We start from the raw sequence: 16,398 nt of genomic DNA, 5'->3' as shown, positions 1-16,398 counted from the left end.
TTAGTGTACTCTGATGTTTGCACAGTGAAGAAACAGCCTACAGATACATATCTCAGAACGTATCCTCATTGTTAAGAGCACAGGACTGTACTTAGAGACTGCAATACCACATTTTTCATAATAGATAGAACACATAAACAGACCATGAGCAGGAAATAGACTTTAAAAACACTATAAACAACCTAGACCTAATAGGTATCTACAAAACACTCAACCCAACAACAACAGGATGCATATTCTTCTCAAATGCACTAAGAATATTCTTCAGGATAGTCCATATACAAGGTAATAACACAAGCCTCCATAAACTTAAAAGAAATACAGTCACAAAAAAGTATTCTCAGTTGCAGTGAAATAATATTGTAAATTAACAATTTGGAAAATTAACAACATATAGAAATTAAACATCACAATACTAAATAACCAAGGTGTTAAATCAAAAGAGAGGCAGAAAATACTTTGAGATAAATAAAAATATATAATATAATATGGGCTACAGCTAAAGCAATGAGTGAAGAAAATGTGTATCTATAATCACCTGCATTTAAAAACAATATCAAATCAACAACTTAGCCTTCTTCCTTAAGACCCTGGAAAAAGAGGAGCACATTGGAACAAAGACAAGCAGAAGGAGGAAAATAATAAAGATTGGAGTTGATTTTAATAAAAATGAGAATAAAAAAATAAAAGAGAAAATCAAGAAGTCTAAAAGTTGGTTCTTTGGAAAGAACAATAAAACTGACAAATATTTAGCTGAACTGACCAGTATAAAAGTAGAAAACTCAAATTACAAAGCTCAGCAATTAAAAAGGAAAGATGGCTAATAACCTTAATAAATAAAAATAATTATAAAGAAATATTATACAAAAAAATTAGGTAACTTAGATAATGTGGACAAATTTTTAGAAAGACCCAACTATCAAAACTGACTCAAGAAGACATGGGCATTTTGAATAAACCTATAATAACTGAAGAGATTGAATTTGTAATAAAAATATTACCCAAAAAGATAAATCCAGGAATGCATGACTTTTCTGGTGAAATCAAGGATAGATTTTTAAAAGAATACCAATTCTTCAAAAATTCTTCCAAAAAGGGAAAACGGAGAGAATACTTATTTGGAGATTACTATTACCCAGATATCAAAACCATACAAAGGAATAAGAAGAAAAAAAAGCTACTTGACAATATTTTCATGAATATAAGCACAAATATGTTCAACAATTACTAGCAAATTATATCTAGTGATATATAAAAAGGAATATTGCTATTTCATAAAAATCAAGTGGGATTTATCCCAAAAATGAATGTTCAGTTTGACATTCAAAAATCATTAATTTAATATAATTTCATTAAAGACAAAATGACATGATCACCTTAATAGATAAAGTGGCAAATAAGTACATAAAAATATTCAACATTATTACTCATTAGGAAAATGCAAATGAAAACCACAAAGAGATGCCACCACACACCCACTAGAACAGCTAAAAGTAAAAAGACTGACAATACTATTTTGGTAAAGATGTGGAGGAATTAGAACTTGCAAGCATTGCTGGTGCAACTGCAAAACTGTAGAGTCACTTCAGAAAATAGTTCAGCAGGTTCTTATGAAGTTTCATTTATAAAGTTAAATATACAACTGTCCTGTGACCTGTAATTTCACTTCTAGATAATTCTTAAAGAGAATTAAATGTGTCCATGCAAAGACTAGTGCGGGAATGTTACACCACAGAATATGTGTCAGCAATAAAGATGCTTCCCATTTGTACAATGGCATGGTTGCATCCCGAAAGCATTTTGCCAATCGTAAAAAAAGTCAGATATAAAAGACTACATTCTATGTTATTCTCTACTTATGAAATTCTAGAAAAGGCAAAAGTGCAATAACAACAGAAAACAAATCGCTGGTGGCCAGGGGTCAGAGAGGCATGACTGCCAAGAGCTCGGGAACATGGTGTGGTGATGGAAATGTTCTGTATCATGATTTTTCTGGTGCTTGAATCACTATACAGTTACCCAGAATCATCAAATTATATACCTAAAATTGGTAAATTTCAACAAGGCTGATGTAAAAGTACATATGAACTCCTTGACCCATCCCAATATTGAGTCAGAATCTAAAGGAGGTAATGCCGAGGAAGCTGAAAAAATTTTAAATCTCCCCAGGCTCATGATATGGGCCGATAGGTTTACGGATAACTCAGCCATCAGACCCCAATGCCGGCAGTTAGCAAGGTGTAGCAGTTGATCACCTGGGGTAACCCTAGCCTCGGAGAGATGGCTGAGCCTAAACCTGTCACATGTTTAACGCTTCCTACTCTGCATCTTGATTAGTCTGAAAATTGGCCCATGACTATGTTTTCAGGGGGCAGGTCAATAGCCCAGTCTGGGCATCAGCAGAAGACAGAAAGCAGAGTTGCCCATAGTGTGTTACTATGACTACTCCTGCTGTGCTGTTTTTACTATTAATATTTACTTTTCTCAGATGTGTCTTTTACTTTTAAAAGAAAATCTGAATGGTAAATAAATTCCAAGAAGTAGAGGTGGGGTTAAAGTTTCTTTTCATCTCCCCCTTTCAAATCTGTCCTGTCAGCAATTCATTCAGACTGAACACCATCTGCGTGATGAGATGGTGACCCTTCACAGGGTCACAGTTCTGAAACCTAGCCCATCTTTGGGGCTTTAAAGAACAAAGACTAGGAAGAAGGTGTAAAGTTCCTCATCGAGAAAGTCTATCAACAGCCTGGGGTGTGATCCAGAAACCTGCGTTTGATATGCTCCTCCCTGCAGCAGCCGGTGTGATGCATGGCTGGGAATAGACTGTCATAGGAATTCGGAAAATGTATCCTAAGATAAATTCCCTGTTGTCTTCGGTCAGTCTCGAAAACAAACTGGGCTAACTCATAATGACCTCCTTTTTCATCCAAACTGAGCCAGCCAACGCAGAGCACACCTGCAAGCCCCTGGCCCACTTCGGTCAGTGTTTCTAACACCTGAGTGGCAAGTGGACGCCATGACAGCCAAGTCTCAGCTTTCAGATGTCCATGAGCTGAAACATGGAAACAGGCGTTGCTATGAAGGAAGGGCTAATCGGGACTATGCTGAAGGCACACCATCCATTACAGATGTTGTGTTATGGAATCATACACCTAAAACCTGCATACTCTCATTAACCAATGTCACTCCGATAAGTTCAATTTAAAAAATACAAAAAAAAATAATGCAGACCATCCATTCTCATTACTATGGCAATCCATTCTCAATCCTATGAGCATTTCTGGGGCTGAGAGCTACACTCAAAATGCCTGCCAATATCCTACAAATGATATTTATTCTCCAGAGTACCTAACTAAATCCTTCTCCTTCCCTAGCACACAGTTCTCATAGTCCTTTTCTAACAGTGTAATAATCTTCCACAAAGCTCTCAAGAACCTGCCCGTGAAGCAGGCATGTTTAAAGGCAAGTTAGTAAACAGCTTTGGCCCTTGGGATGCAGGGGAAACCAGATTATGTATCTGTGAGTGTGACAACCACACTCATCTGCTTTGTCAGCCTCTTGATTAGAATTCACTTTAGGGGAGTGTCGCACTTCACTGAAACGCCACATCCACTTAATAGTACATCACCTTTGTGGTTCTGTGCGAAAGCTGCAAACTTCAGATACATTTACCCATTTGTTTTTATAATGAAAAGATGGGATCTAAAATAACTCATTTCAATTAAAAAATGTGTGAAATATAACGCCATGGTATATCATCTTAGGTTTCAAGAGGAGAGAGGTCACTTTTCCAAATGTGTATTTAGGTTCTAGAAGAAAAAGACCAAAAAAATTACATTTAAAAACAAAGTCCGGCCCTGGCTGGTGTAGCTCAGTGGATTGAGCGCAGGCCTGCGAACCAGACAATTGTGGTTCGATTCCCAGTCAGGGCACATACAGGGGTTGCAGGCCGGTTCCCTGCAGGCCAGTTCCCAGCAGGGGATGCATGAATGGCAACCATACATTGATGTTTCTCTCCCTCTCTCCTTCCCTTCCCCTCTAAAGATAAATAAATAAAATCAAAAAAAAAAAAAAACAAAGTCCTTCATTTAAAGTAAAACTGTAGCCTTCTTCCCATATTAAAAACAATTATTTCATTCCAACCATTTTTCAAATGTATTTATGTTTAGTGTTTATTTCAAATCAAAAACCATGGGGAAGGGTTTACAGGAAAAAGTATAAAAGACACATGGACAAAAACTAGGGGGGTAGAAATGGAAGAGAGACAGGGAGGGTTGGGTGGAAAAAAAACATGGTGTTAGAATTGTAATGGATCAGGTTTTGGAAGCCAGAGGTTATTTCTCTACAGGGGCAGATAATGGAAAGTGTGTCTAATGGGTGAAAAGCTAACAGAATTGGGAAAGATGACAGATAAAACAACGTACATCAATCAGGGATAAGCATTGAAAAGTAAGGACTATGTATTTATAATTTGATTGGCCAGGATATAGTAGAGAGAGGCAATAAAATAAAAAGGTGTTGGCATTATTATCTTTGTGGGATGTGTAGTTTGTACAATAGAGAAATGACAAACTGTACTCCTAGTAAAGGGGGCTAGGAAATACATAATTAAATATGCTATGCCTACAAAGACTTCTAACAAGATGGAATATAAACAAACAATACAGGTTTTCCAAGGTGAGGAAACCAGATTCAAAGGCCAGGATGATACCAGCTCCAGTCACAGAACTAAAGCCAGAATCCTTTCGCTTACCCTCAGAGACTATCTTTAGGGGAGCAGAAGGGTCCACAAAGGGACTCCCACTGGTGTTCTGCTGTGGTTTAAGAGGCAAGTAGGCACTTTGTGATTAGACAAATATAATAAACGGATAGGTGGAAAAACATTAATTTCAGTTTTACAGATGAATTCTAGAGGTACGGGCTGATTAAAGGCACATCAGCCTTCAGCACACTAGGTAAAATGTGCTGATCCTTGAATATGAAAGGGAATTCTGAGAGGCCCTCCTGGAATGTAGCCCAGAAAGGCCGAGAAGCACCAAGTGCAGTGCAACTTTGGCATCTCAAGGGCTGCATGCATCATTGATAATAACCACTGGTGTAGGGAGCAGTGTCCTTAGAAACTCCAACATTCATTGTGTTGACAGTTCCTTAGGATGTGTCAGTACAGCTCAGCAGAGGTGGCGCAGAGAAAAAGAGGAATAAAAGAAGTAGACAGATATCCCATGTAGCTGACTTACTTATGAGCAAGCACATGTGAGACTCTCAGAAATACTTGTCTCAGCTCAGTTGCATTATTAGCAGGAGAGGTAACTTGACATGACCATGCTTGTCCAGCTTTTAAGTAATACTGATGAAATGAGTTCCTTATATTCTGATTACTCACTGCAGTGTTTTGTATAATTCCGCTTCACAATTAGGCAGTCTGTATACCCCAGAGCTCACGTACTTGGCACATCTGTTCAAGATCCCCAGAACTCAGGCAGAGAGCCTCTTCAGGGATATTAAAAAGAATGTATTCTGCAAAACAGACTCTTGTTCTTTTGAAAATGGTAAACGTGAGAATTTTTTTTAAATAAGCACCCATCTTAAAGCAGCCATTTTACCAAATCAGTTAGACAGACTGAAGATCTGGAGGCAATCTGTCCTGGCGCATATATTAAGAACCTTATTTCTCGTAATACTTCAACAATGCTGCTTATGTCCTTTTCACTCATAAAGGGAATAATGTTCCTTCTTTAAATACACCCTCTTAAAAGGCTTGCTTTCTTTAATGGCTTCATGCTTGCATCATGCTGAAGCTGCCAAAATGACACTTAGTGGCAGTATGACAATTTTACCCAAATTCAATAATTTTCTTAATCTTGATTTACATTTTGACCTTGACTCCATCCTTCCTCATACCTGATGAGTACTCTTTGTGAGTTTATGCATTTAGTTGTATTTTTATTCTACCTTCTTCTAAAAGTCTGCAAAGTGACCTGTGCCTCTAGTTCCCAAGGAGGGTGAGACTGATGTCACTCTTATTGCAGTCATTACAATAAGCACACGGATGGAAAGGAAAGGTGCAGGGAGAATGTCCACACTACCAGTCTCCTAGAGAAGAGGGTCAGTGGCTGAGGCTCTTCAGCAAGTAAGTTATTATTGTGCTCTAGCCAGCAGAGCAGAGGAGAGGAGCACAAAGACCCTAAGGATTAGTGTAATGGAGGCAGAGACCACAGGAGGCTTTCCTGAACATACACTCAGCAGGTTCCTTGAAAAAATGTACCAGTTCCTCTGTGCAACAGTAGAAGATGGCATATTTAACAAGACTCCTTGTAGGTCAAAAAGCCTGTGAAAACTACAGTGATATAGAAACTTGACTCCCACACAAGTAGATGTGGTCTAGATTTAAGGAAGAGCAGAGACTTTGAACTCACCACCTGCCACTGCAGAAACTGCATGCTGATAGAATCACTATTAGCCATCCCATAAATACAAGAAATCATATATCATCAAGTTCCAAAGTTCAGCTACACATTTGCATTTAGCCAACCCTTTAAATTTTAAATTTTAACATATATTTTCATATTCACTGCTGATCCCTAGTTACCAATACTTGTTAAGATTTCTATGCTTATATATATATATCACAGACATAAGCGCACAGTGTTTTGGGGGTAGGGTGAAAGGGGTGGGAAGCAAAGGAAAAGAATAACCCTCCAGGATTAAACGGTCTGGCAACAGCTTCTCACCTTTTTCTGAAATAGTCATGTAATCTCATCATCTACTGTTCTGCTCTTGTCTGGCAGGAAAATGACAATAGCTCCACCCTCAGTGAGAGCCAGAGCTAATGTTCAGCCCACCAGAGCACATCTCATCCTCTTTAGAGTCCGGTGTTGTGAAATCAAGCTTGAGTGTGCAAAAATTTGTATGTATGTGTGGGGGGAGGGGAGAAAGAAAGGGAGAGAAAGTTTACCTTCCAATGAGTGAGAACTCGCCCACCACACCCAGGCGCCGCATGGCACTCAGGAGGCCTCGCACCGTCATGCCTTCGCAGAAGCAGACCACCACTCTGGCTTTGGGAAGCCGCTCTCGGAGCTTGCGCAGGAGCCGGTCGAAGCTCTTCTCCCCCGCATTGCTGTAGATTTTGTCCGAATGGGCGATGCAGAGGCCCTCCTGGGCGGCCAGCTCTTTGAAAGCATCCATTCCACTCTCCCCATAATTCCCTGTCCAAAAACAATCAGCAGATGATCAAGACAACCTGGCGGCAGCAGCACCCACAACCTGGAATAAAGATTCATTGGTCACAGGAAATGGAGAGAACAGACTTGCCAAGTAATTTGTAAATGTAATTGGGACAGAAGGAAGATCTGGATGGATTAAGAAGAGCAGTCAAATGATCAACTCTGAAAATATGAGTAACTATCTAACTAGGGCATTCACAGTGAAACAAGTGTTTAAATGAAGGACCAATGCCCTGTTTTAGAGCCATGATTGATAGTGGTGGTGCCAACGTTTAGCTATGTGGGAGAGATCAGCACGTTGGGGTAGGAATCAAGCAGCATGATGAGAAGGCCTGTTCATTGGAGACTGGCTTCAGCAGGCCCTGGTTAGGAGACAGAGACTCCTGGTGATATGATAGCAAGCCCTGCCACGTTTCCATGAAGAGTGAGGAGCAAAGCAAATAGAGCTACTAGAATAGCTTTATCCTGGCCAGTCTAGAATAAGCAGATAAGAACAGAGTTTAGTCAACATCCAGCACCCTCTGATGAAGTGGCAGGGTTAAGGGAGATTCGGCCTTATGGTTTGATTTTTACTTCAATGTCATCTCTATAATAAAATATGGTTTTAAAACTAAGAACTCATAGAAATCAATGAAATAAAACCAATATCACATTGTGTCAGCTCCCCATCTCTGTTTACTGATGACTTAGTTTCCTTTATAACTCTACTCCTTTCTGCAAGTTTGGGGATTTTAATACCCAGGTAGATTATTTAATACTATGTTCCCACAGTTTCTCCCTTCCAAAGGAAATACCCAGTGATAGTTCCTATAACCCACTTACTTATACTTTTGACTTTGCCATCACAAATGTTACTAATATCTCTAAATGTTGATGTCAAGCATCCCAGACTGTTTATTCTTCTTATGTTTCAAAATTGTGTATCCTAATACCATTACTCCAGCATTCATTCCACCTCACAGAAATCTCAAATCCATGTACCCCCCTATTTTCCTTTCTATCCTCCCTCTCATTTGTCTCAGAGCCCAGCTTAGATTTCATAGCCTATCTTTATCATCACTCCCTGAAAATTATTTTAACACCCTGTGTTTCGCTGACAACACCCTAATGCTAGTTAAACCCAACCAATCACCTATTTCATGTTTGCACATAACACTCATAAACTTGATGACTGGTTTTATTTAAAATTCATGAGCATACATTCCAAAGAGGTATTTAGTAGTGCAAGGAAATTATACTATATCTCCAATGTGAATAAACTTTCCTACTCTCTAACATGATTATTTTATTCTTATTTTTCTCTCTTCAAATCTCCAAACAACTGACCCTACCTCTGACCATCATCTCAGCTGGGAACTTCATTTCACATTTCAGTAAGAACACAGAAACAATCAGATAAAACTAATTCAGCCATACACCACAACATCCATGAAACTGTCTCCACTCATATTCACTATCATCCCTCCTGTTGTAAACCCAAAGTGTTTCTGCTTCAGGTTAGAGCCAACTCCTGCTCATGAATTAAGTCCTATCATTTTTTGCCCATCAAAAGACTTTCTCTTGCAATTGTACCCTATCTTCTGTAAAATAAATTTCCTCTTCTGATGGTATCAATCAAAAAATACTCTTGGACTCTGTTCTACTTGACTTACTACCTGTTCACTACTGTTCACAGCAATAATAGTTTCCTACATCAATGAGTGTGTTTCATCATCTCTCAATCTCTTCTTTACCTTTATTTTCATCACCTCAGAATCTTTTCAAACTCTTGTCAAAGTCACCACTAATTTCCCTGTTACTGTATTTTATGACCTGTTCTCTGTCTTCAGCTTCACCCACCACCCAGATGCATTCAACAGTTGGCCACACTCTTCATGAAACACTTGATTCTATTGGTTTCTGTGACACAGCCCTCTGGCGGTTTCCTCGCCCCTCCCTGACTGCTCATCAATGTGTTTGCTAGATTGTCTTTTTCTGATAAACCTCTCAGTATTGTCATGCCAGTACACATCCCTGGGAAACTACCTCTTCTTCCTCTGCAGTTCCACATGTTATCCTCATTCAGGCACGTTCTTTCAAACACCATTTGTATACCATGGTTGAATCTTAAATATAGATCTTCAGGCTGAACTGTTATTGAAGCAAAAGATTAATACATTCAGTTACTTGGCTGACATATGTATGCACTGAGAGACATCTCAAACTTATATCTGAAATGGAATTTTTTCCCTCTTGACCTTGCAAACCTGCTCCTTTTAGACATCTCTTATTAGCAAATAGTACCACTAGCCAACAAGTTGTTCAATAACAAAATTTAGGAACTTTCTCTTCTATTGCAGATCCATTTCTGTAGACTCTATCTTCAAATATTTCTTAATCCACTAGTTTCTTTTCTTTGTTTTGATCTTTGCCACTTTAAACCAAGTGTCTTAGGTCAGGTTCCCTACAAACAGAACTGAGATGAAAATTCTTGTTCAAGTTATTACTGCAGAGAAGAGCAACAAGAGGATGACAGGAGAGGGGTGCCAAGAGAAATGGTCACCTGAGCAAGAGATTAGCTTTGGCATGATTCCACAAGAAAGTCCTAGAGCACAAATTAATAATACACAGCTTTGGCAAAATGCAAATACATTCACTTTTGGTGAAAGCAGTTCAAAGTATTGGTGGACAAGTTGGGAGCAGTTTTCAAAACTTATCAAGGTATCATAAATACAATAGCTAAGTCAAAACAGTTTTAAAAAAACGTCCAAAAAACCCCTTAGGACTTAAATCTCAGCATTTAAAAAAGTTTCATGGGCATTGTAAAAAAAAAAAACCTAGTAAGATTCTCCTATATTTATTTTATCTTATTTTTTTAATTTTTAATTGATTTTATTTAGTTATTTTTCAAGTACAGTTTTTTGTCTATTTCTCCCATCCCAGCCTCCCCCGCCCCTTGCTCCCACCTCCCTCCCATTTCCACCCCCCCTTAGTTCTCTTCCCTGTGTCCTTCCTATTTGTTCCTCCAAATCCCTCCCCCTTTTTCCCCTTAACTTCCCTTCCTTCTCCCTCTCCTATATTTTTAAAAGTAACATTTTCTTGTATCTTGTTTATAATATTTGTGATCAATTAGTGTATTTGTTTTTTTTTAAATTTAATCATCTTTATGGGGTCTAACCCAGCCCAGTAAAGCCCAAAAAGAAGCATTAACACATCACAAAGTCTCTAGCTCCATGGACTGTGGAAACACATCAGAGTTCCAGTAAGAGGAACTGACTGATTAGAAGGGAGAAAACTGCAGCTGGCAGATGAATGCCTCATCCATCTCCAGAGACGGACATGAGGAAGAAGGTGAGATGCCTCTCACAATGAATGCAGGTTCAGGAATCTACAAAGTGCATAGATAGGCTTCGCCAGCCAACTGGTCCAGAAAAAGGCACTGTAGGTCTGTCACGATGGTGTTACAAGGGGAGTAATTTTAATGCTAACATGTCACCTGGGACTTCAGCCACAAAAAACCATTATGTTCCTTTATGAAAATGCATGCAGAATAAATGAACAAGACTATCTCATACAAACAAAAAAATTTTAATTTTTAAATCTACTGAAGACCTTAGACAAACAGATAAGAAACAGATACAGAGATTAGTCAAAATCCAACATCCAACCCCCTCAGGTTATAGCAAAAAAAATAGGGCCACAGAGGCGAGCAGTGGCTCACCATTAGGCATGAAGCTTGTTAGTGTTAGAGCTGGAACACTTCTACATAACTTAACTCTGAGGTTGCTATTGGCTCCTCTTAACAACAGAAAGCAATTAAACATGTATATTTTCATAATACAAAAGAGTTTTGCATAAGTCAATTCATTCTATGAATATTAATCCCAATTTCTTCATTTATATTTTTGTGCAGATAGCAACTTTTATTACACAAATTCATAGAGATCATTGGAACATATTTAAACTATCTATTTCTCTCATGATTGCTCAAAGACTCCAAACTGATATATAAAATTTCCATGAGAGGAGCTCTCATATAGGAAGAACAACCACAACAACTGTGCTTTTATAAATCTTTATGCTTTAAAAATTGCATTCATTAACATTATCTTATTTGACTCTTACAACAATCATATTGTACTCATTCTAGTGTTAATAGTGCTAGATATAAATACCATACAAAATAGGAAAAAACTGCCTCCAGGAAGCTTAAAATTATGTTATTTTCATTTAATAACAGCAGAACTAATACTATGACAAGGACTAATTTAAATATCTAATAGAGATGCTAGGGGTTAGGAATCAGAAAAAGCCACCTAAAGAAAGTTCCACTTGTTGGTGAGGATGTGGAAAAAAGGGAACCCTTGCATATTCTTGATAAGAATGCAAATTGGGATGGCCATTAGGGAAAACACTGTAAGATTCTTCTAAATTAACAAAAATTTTACCACATGACCCAGTGATCCCACTACTAGGTACATATACAAAGAAAATAAAATCAGTATCTCAAAGAAATACCTGCATTCCCATGTTCATTACAGCATTGTTTGCAGTAGCTAATGTATGAAAACAGCCTAAGTGTCCGTCGATGGATGAATGGATAAAGAAAATGCACCATCAATGTGGACATGTATGCACACACACACACAGTAGAATACTAGCCATATAAAAATCCATTTGCAAGAACATGGGTGAGCCTAGAGGACTTTACACTAAGTGAAATACGTCACACAGAGAAAGACAAATACTGTATAATCTTACTTATAGGTGGAAGTTTAAAAAGTCAAACTTAAAGAGCCCAAGAGTAGAACAGTGGTTAGCAGAGGGTTCCTAAAGAAAAGGAAAAAAATGGGGAGATGGTGGTCTGAGGTTCCAGACTTCTGGTTACAAGAAGAGTAAGCTCCTGGGACCTGATGTGCAGTGCAATGGTTGTGATATGTGTTATGTGAACAGTATACAGTTACTAATTTACACTGTATACTTAAAATGTGCTAAGAGAGCAGATCTCAAATGTTCTCACTATGAAAAAGCTATCTATGTGACGTAATGGAGGTGGGAATTAACTTCACTGGGGTTATCATCTTCACAGTGTATACGCATATCAAACAATTACATTGTATACCTTAAATATATAACATTTCATTTGTCACTCATACCTCCATCAGTCTGAGGAATAGAAGACAGTGTCTTTATTCTGGGTCTTCAAATATGAACAGATTTTCCATAGATAGAAAGTTAGAGGACATGTATTCTTTGGCTGTCTACCAGGTTATGAGTAAATCATGCCAGACTCAAAATAAAACAGGCAGCAAAGAGCCCACCCTCTCTGCCTTGCATCCCACTTTCATTCTGCTACTCAGGTTTTCTCTTGCCTTTCCTGGCATTGGAATACTTATTTAGAGACTTCTTTTTGCAGGCCTTGAAGATATATGAAAAACTGGCTTTTAATAAATAAATAAATAACTGGCTTTCAATAAACCTCTTAAAAAATAAAAGAGCCATGTAATTGTAAACACTCAGACCTGAGAGAGACCTGCATATTTACATTTAATTAGCAAATAGTTTATTGAGTTCTCAACTTAAAGAACATCCCGGCCCTCTGCACTTCAAGAGTTGCCAAGAAACATCGGACACTGGCTCTTCCTTCAATTTGATGAATATTTACCATGTGTCTGGCTCTGTGCTAAAATAGCTCGAATTTCATTTATTCATCACAATGACTACATATGGAAGTTATAACTCCTCCTTTACAGACAAAGATATAAAAGCTCTAAGAGGTACATAACTTGCCCAAGGTCATACAGGGGTAGAACTGCGACTTAATATTTAAATTTTGTACTGCCCTCTACATTGCCTTACAGCTGTGAAGGCATAAGCATATAAAACACAGCAACAATACTAAGCCATATAAACTACATGTGAAATGGAAAACACCTTAGTATTAAATTTTAGAGTAAAAGAGCAGGAAGGATCAGAGAATATCTCTTGGGAAAAATAGGAATGAAACTTGGCCTTCAAGAGCATTTGCAAGGGATTGGTATTCAGGGTGAATGGAAGTGAATGAGAATCTGCAAAGGTATTTTTAGAGGCATTGAGTAGAGACGTCCCAATAGAACAGAAGGTTCATGGTTTAGAGAATGACACTCTATATAACGGATTTCTAGTAAAGCATCTGGCACAGCACTACAAGATTGCAACACGGAAATGTGCTATATGTTGCTGTGTTGTAACAGATTTTATAACAGACTTCTTCACTGTTATAATGTTGCCTAAACCACAGAGAGTAAGAGAGAAAGGGAAGAGTAACATCTGGGAAAGCTTATCAAATACAAAATTAAAATATGTCTAAAAATCTTCATTTCTATCTTACATAACAAAGACATTTACAGAGAGCAAATCAAGATATTCTATAAAACTAGGCTTCTAAACTAAGTCTTGTGGGATGGTTTATGAGAGAGAACATAGAGGGTATAAAGAACTCCATTGTTTGCAATAATGAAAGTGTTTAAACATAATAGAAATGGACATTATTGTCCATACCAGGACAAAGTTGAGAAAGGTACTGGAAATAGAACTCTCTCAGGAAAGAAAAAACAATGGCTACAACTAAGAATTTGCTAAGCTACACATCATTTTTGAAGGAGTTAGATGTGATTATTATCCAACCAAATTCACAGATTTCCATTCATGAAAGATTGATTTGTAGTAGTTAGTAGCAAAGTTTCAGTGAGCAAGCTATAAAATAAAAACTTCTTAGACCTCATAATCCCCTGTATAAACTACCATTGTGTTAAAAAAAATAGGCACTGGAGAGCAGTTCTTACTATTTCTACTCTTAAAATATTGAGGATATATTTAAGAAAAAAATCTGAGCTCCATTTGATGGCTAAAGCCATCATACTGAACCAAGTTTAAATCCTATAATTTTATAGTTATATATTATCCTGTTCAAACAATGGCACTCAACATAGCTCATCCCTACCTGTTTATGCATCAGTTATATGAAGGGGAACATCCATACTGGGAAAATATATAGATGTCTGTTAACTTTCCTTAAAGAAGGAAGGATTTCACTTTGAAAGACCCACTAGTCTTATGCTCTAAACTTCTTTCATCCTTCCCTTATTTCATGTTTACATTCCTTCCTTGGTGTTCTATGGTAGTCTCAGACTACCCAATAAAGAAATCCTTAGGGCCTGGTCCCATCTCTGTCCAAGGTCCTGAAAACTGGCTACTCTGCCTCCTGGGTCATTTTGGACAAATCAGATGTTACTTATTTTTTAAAGAATTAGAATAAAGAAAGTTGCTTTCACAGTGCCCTCTGGAAACCTACTGCAATATTCAACAACTGACACTATAAAGAATTCTTCTTTTGGACCTAAATCCTTTGCAATGAAATCTAAATCTATTTCATCTTTATTCTCAGTAGAGACTGAGCTGGTTTGAGTTCTTTTTCTTTTTTACAGGGGTGTGTGAGGCTGGGAGTGGAGAGTCCTTCTAGAAGCCACAGCTCAGCTTTCTCTTCATGAGAAACAACTTTAACATTTTGGGACAATCTTTTAATTTGTTTGTTTTTCCCACTTAATGCATAGAAAATAGGATGGCTCCCCTGCCTCCGTCCACACACCTGCAGTCAGCTTTATGGGTCTGTCTGGTCAGTCAGAAGAGAGTGAGTCACCAACACCCTTCGGGCGTGTAAGGAAAGTCATAGGCAAGGTCAGTGAAGGAACTGACTCTCTCAGGGCGGTCATAGAGAATAAAAAGAAATCACTTTGTCAGCAATTTGCCAATCTTACTTACAATTGTCCCAATTTGGACAGCTATAACAACAAATATGAAGAAGGAAATTTACTGAAAATGATTGACATCTTTATCCAATAGAACAGGGACCAAGTCATCTTAGTCGTTTGTCTCATCACATTCTCAGCTATGCCTTAAAGCTGAGTGAGTGAGAGAATGAGCCTCAGGAGCAAACAATTTTGTTTGAATCCTGGATCCTGGATAAGGAAATAAATAGCCTTTAAGTTTTATTTAAGCTTTGATTTTCTCTTGTATAAAACAGTGATCATAATACACATCTCAAAGACTTCTCATGATTATTAAATCATATGCGTTAATGATTGCAAAGTTCCCAAATCATAGAAAAATTGGGGAACAAGGCCTCTTTTTACTCTTCATCTCTGTCTAGATGTGCAGAACATAAAAGTGACCATAAAGCTTTAGCTTGACCTGGGAGATTTACATTCCATTTTTCTCCTATGTTCCTATTTATAAAACTCAAGCTCATGACTATTTCTCTAACTGCAGTGCCTCACTCTCCACTCATGGTCACCTTGTTCCCAGGTTGTCTCTAGATTTTATTTTTTTTTGCTACAGTTGCACAAAGCATCTGCTTTCCTATTTTACTTGTGGACTGTCGGTGTTTACCCAATGCATTTAAGAGTCTATGTTGGCCTATACTGAGTCTCTGTCAGAGTTTTCCTTAAGTGTCAGCCATAAACGACTCATATCAATTTTGGAGCTTTATACATTACCTTAGTTTGTTGTTTCTCTAACTCAAATATCTCATGATGTGGAGGAAAAGTTATGAGAAGGCAAAATGTGGGTCATATAAAAACACAAAAGGAGATCATTATTCTTTCAGAAAGCAGCATTTTTCCATTTCAGTTTTGTCACAGAGGAAATAGGTTCACAGAGGCAGCCCCTGGCACACCTGTCCACTCTCTCTGCCTACGTGGCCCTGCCTATGCAGTCAAAACTGGGAAGGTAGTATCTAGCAACAAGTTCAAAAAATGTACTCCAACACACACACACACACACACACAAACTGTATATACTTTTTAATGATAATACCTGTGTTGGCAAGAGTTCATTAAAATGAGCATTCTCATGTACCACTGATGCCAGTGTAAAATGTTCCCATCTTTCTTAGTGGAAAATTTATAATATCAATGCTTCAGTTTACAGTTATATATGAGGAGAGAGGGAGAAAACACAGGCAACTGTAATTAAACAACAATAAAATAATTTTTTTTAATTTACAGTCATATTTTTTACTTAGAAATTTAGTTTTCAAAAAGTAATATCATTATTTACCAAGTTCCAGTTACAAGGATCTTCATCACAGTACATTGGAAAATATAACAGAAACAAACAAAAAACAACTGCACTATGTTGTATACTAGGGAACTGGGTA

General features: G+C 37.7%; 1 protein-coding gene across 3 annotated transcripts in view; it reads right to left on the bottom strand.

Moving 5' to 3' along the window:
* GRM1 (glutamate metabotropic receptor 1) overlaps positions 1 to 16,398 on the bottom strand; it is a 319,639-nt gene that overhangs the window by 205,039 nt on the left and 98,202 nt on the right. For all 3 annotated transcript variants that reach the window (XM_037144977.2, XM_037144978.2, XM_037144979.2), the window contains exon 2: positions 6,956 to 7,205. In XM_037144977.2, coding sequence (XP_037000872.2) covers positions 6,956 to 7,205 — 250 coding nt within the window. The remainder of the gene's footprint in view (positions 1 to 6,955; positions 7,206 to 16,398) is intronic.

Source organism: Artibeus jamaicensis, unplaced genomic scaffold (assembly GCF_021234435.1).
Source record: "Artibeus jamaicensis isolate MK-2021 breed Jamaican fruit bat unplaced genomic scaffold, CSHL_Jam_final contig_3176, whole genome shotgun sequence".
NCBI classification, from domain to species: domain Eukaryota; kingdom Metazoa; phylum Chordata; class Mammalia; order Chiroptera; family Phyllostomidae; genus Artibeus; species Artibeus jamaicensis.
This window is presented reverse-complemented; position numbering and strand designations above follow the sequence as displayed.